Genomic DNA, 4370 nt, shown 5'->3' on the forward strand with positions numbered 1-4370 from the left:
AAAAAATATAATTTATATTTTTAAAAACTATTATTATAATTATGACAATATTTTTAAAAATACAATTTAATTATTAAAATTAAGTTAAAAGAAAAAATACCTAAAATCATGAACCCTAAACAAATCAAAATAAAAAAACATTCACTCATGAAACTTAAAATCATTCTGAACCCTAAAATCATGAACTAGAACTAAAACTCTCTTTCATTTTCTCATTCTCTTCTTTCCCAGTCTCTCCGCCTATAATCCTAAAACTCTCACACTCTTCCCATGAATCATTTTTCCAAAAACCAAATCCTCAAGCTCACCAGAAACTTTGGACATTGTGGCAAGAGTGTAATCATCAGGCAACAAACTATCATCATCACAACGACCCATTTCGCGAAACAACGCAATAGCTTGTTCAAATTGATGATTTTTAACATACCCATTAATGAGGGAGTTCCAGTGATAAACGTTTTTGGCTTCAATGGAGTCAAAGACGAACCTTGACTTGGTTAAATCTCCACATGTGGCGTGTGCAGAGATGAGCCTGGTGGTGAGGAAAGCATTTTGGGCGAACCCGTTTGCGAGGATGAGGTTTTAGGATTATAGGCGGAGAGACTGGGAAAGAAGAGAATGAGAAAATGAAAGAGGGTTTTAGTCTAGTTCATGATTTTAGGGTTCAGAATGATTTTATGATTCATGAGTGAATGTTTTTTATTTTGATTTGTTTAAGGTTCATGATTGTAGGTGTTTTTTCTTTTAACTTAATTTTAATAATTAAATTGTATTTTTAAAAATATTGTCACAATTATAATAATGGTTTTTAATAATATAAATTATATTTTTTAATCAGAAATAATATAATAATGAGTTTATTCCACGTAAGCGTCTACCACGTCACCCTTTTATTGACACGTCATTAGAAAAATGACAACTTATCGTTATTTGGACTCAAATTCTGTTTGGAGGACTAAAACTGAGGACAAACAAAATAAGAGGACTACTTTCAATTTTCACCTATAATAGGGGACCAAAAATGCAATTAAGCCTTTATATTTAAAGTGTGCAAATTTAGTAATTAAATTATTTGACTAAAATAACATGGTGAATGGTGAAGGAAGTTGGGTCAAATAAGATAAAAATCAAACCATTTTACCATTAATTAATTTTAAATTGTGACGGTCGATTAATTTAAATTCATAAAATAACAATCTAGTTTCAACAAAATACTAATTGAGATTTTATTGATTTTGATGAATATTTTATTAAAATATATTTTAATGGAAATACTAACTTGGTCTCTATAAACTATTCTCAACCAAATCTTTGATTATATGAATATTTTAAAATAGTTTTTGTCTTTGTAAAATATTTCTCAATTACATCTTTTCGTTAGTCTTTCTAATCTGACGACATTAATTATACTGATATGATATGATATGTTAATTTACTACATAGTATCAAATTAGTCTTTATCTTTATCTAAATTCTACGCAAATGAACAAACACTAAATCTTATAGACTAAAGACATTGAGAGTTATCATGTCACGTCATTATATTTAACATCGTTAGATCCACTTGATTAACATAAAGATTTAGCTGAGAAACATTTGATATAAATAAATATTATTTTAAATATTAATAGAGTTAGAGTTTAGAAGACAGTTAGTCAACTGATAACATTATTTGTGATTAGATTTGATTTAAAATAAATTGAAATCCAATGAATATTTTCAAAAAAAAAACTATAAGAATATTTTGTATACAAATGAACTATAAAAGTATCAATAAATATTAATTTTGTTAAATTTTTTATTTATCAGTTTGCAATTTCTTTTTACATCAGTTTGGATGTAATTAGAAACATAATGTTTTTTTATAGAGTTAAATTTTTTTTTAATGTCTCGCATAAATATAATTCAATTGATAACTGCAAAATATTGATAAGTAAATATCTGTGTTCGAATATGAATTTTTTTTACTTTTTTATATTTGACTTAATTGCACTTTTGGTCCCCCTATTATAGGTGAAAATTGAAAGTAGTCCCCCCATTTTGTTCGTCCCCAGTTTTAGTCCCCAAACAGAATTTGAGTCCAAATCATCATTTTTGTAATGACGTGTCAATAAGAGGGTGACGTGACAGACGTTTATGTGGAATAAACTCATTATTATATTATTTCTGATTAAAAAAATATAATTTATATTTTTAAAAACTATTATTATAATTATGACAATATTTTTAAAAATACAATTTAATTATTAAAATTAAGTTAAAAGAAAAAATACCTAAAATCATGAACCCTAAACAAATCAAAATAAAAAAACATTCACTCATGAAACTTAAAATCATTCTGAACCCTAAAATCATGAACTAGAACTAAAACTCTCTTTCATTTTCTCATTCTCTTCTTTCCCAGTCTCTCCGCCTATAATCCTAAAACTCTCACACTCTTCCCATGAATCATTTTTCCAAAAACCAAATCCTCAAGCTCACCAGAAACTTTGGACATTGTGGCAAGAGTGTAATCATCAGGCAACAAACTATCATCATCACAACGACCCATTTCGCGAAACAACGCAATAGCTTGTTCAAATTGATGATCTTTAACATACCCATTAATGAGGAACCATTTTACCATTAATTAATTTTAAATTGTGACGGTCGATTAATTTAAATTCATAAAATAACAATCTAGTTTCAACAAAATACTAATTGAGATTTTATTGATTTTGATGAATATTTTATTAAAATATATTTTAATGGAAATACTAACTTGGTCTCTATAAACTATTCTCAACCAAATCTTTGATTATATGAATATTTTAAAATAGTTTTTGTCTTTGTAAAATATTTCTCAATTACATCTTTTCGTTAGTCTTTCTAATCTGACGACATTAATTATACTGATATGATATGATATGTTAATTTACTACATAGTATCAAATTAGTCTTTATCTTTATCTAAATTCTACGCAAATGAACAAACACTAAATCTTATAGACTAAAGACATTGAGAGTTATCATGTCACGTCATTACATTTAACATCGTTAGATCCACTTGATTAACATAAAGATTTAGCTGAGAAACATTTGATATAAATAAATATTATTTTAAATATTAATAGAGTTAGAGACGCTTTTTAGAGCGGCAAAAATGAGAGACCATATTAGTAGTTTACTCAATATTTTTCAATTTAATGGATCAATTTATTATTTTATAAAAATTTCAGTCTATTTTTTATTATTTAAGAAAAATTTGAAGTATTTCATCCTTCTATTATAATTTTTTAAAAGAAAATAATAAAAAAAAACAAATAAAAAATTGATTAGAGTAGCTTCTCATAAAATTATTTTAAACATTTCATCTTTAAATTATAATTTTCTTTAAAAATAAAAATTACCAAAATGCTTAAAATAAAAAATTATTTTCAATAACTTCTCATAAAAAATCATTTTTAGAAGAAATATATATTTTTCTAAAAACATTGATTTATTATATTAAATTATCTAATTAATATTTAAATTATTAAATATTAAAATTACTTTTTTAATCTATAGTAAATAATAGCTTATAATTTTAATTTTATTAAATCCTCAAAAATTATTTTAAAAAATATAAAATTAAAATATTTTTTATTACAACAACTTAAGAAAATCACTTTTTCCGAATCTATAAGAAACACATACTTTCTGATGCCTGTCAAAATTAACAGATTTGGCCTAAAATCAGACACAAAAACTGCATATTCAATAGATCCTTCTTAGACCTTAGTTCTCCCCAAAAACACAAATTCCCTTGAAAAACTTAAATAGGAACAGTAACCTTAATAGCATAGAATAGATAATTCACCAAGCTTCCTTAAAGTGAATCTAAATCAATTTTCAAGCAACACAGCAAAACAACCTAAACCTACAATGTCGACTGAGAATTCCCGTGTCTATCACGAAAGACAAAGATTACAGTTCTGTCTCTTACATACTCTCAACTCACTCTTTCAGGTACTTGCTTTTTATCTTCACACCCTTTTCAATTTATCTCTTCATTTCACATTTCATTCATTAATTCTTCAATTTCAACCCTATCCAAAGCTAACCCATCACTTAAACCCTATAAAGATTATGATTTTGATATTAAATTTTGAATCTTTTTTACTAATTTGATTGAATTATGTCTTTTTCTCCATTTGGGTATGTTTATTGATTTCTCTTCAATCAGCAAAAAGATGCTTTTACTAGATCAAGTTTGAATGCAATTTCTGAAAAACTAGCACTTGATGATGTTTCCTCCAACACTGAATCTTGGACACCATTTTCTGTCCTTTTCAAACCCCATCATAATGCTTTGACTGGAAACTATGACATAAATGTTCTAATAGCTGCTT

General features: G+C 26.0%; 1 protein-coding gene across 1 annotated transcript in view; it reads left to right on the forward strand.

The window, feature by feature from the left end:
* Positions 1 to 3683: 3683 nt before the first annotated feature.
* Positions 3684 to 4370, forward strand: part of LOC101496711 (josephin-like protein) — a 6390-nt gene continuing 5703 nt past the window's right edge. Inside the window, exons 1-2 of the mRNA XM_027331576.2 lie at positions 3684 to 3987; positions 4205 to 4370. The exon at positions 4205 to 4370 is cut by the window's right edge and continues 302 nt beyond it. Coding sequence (XP_027187377.2) covers positions 3904 to 3987; positions 4205 to 4370 — 250 coding nt within the window. The 5' untranslated portion in view covers positions 3684 to 3903. The remainder of the gene's footprint in view (positions 3988 to 4204) is intronic.

The sequence above is a fragment of the Cicer arietinum genome, chromosome 2 (assembly GCF_000331145.2).
Source record: "Cicer arietinum cultivar CDC Frontier isolate Library 1 chromosome 2, Cicar.CDCFrontier_v2.0, whole genome shotgun sequence".
NCBI lineage: Eukaryota > Viridiplantae > Streptophyta > Magnoliopsida > Fabales > Fabaceae > Cicer > Cicer arietinum.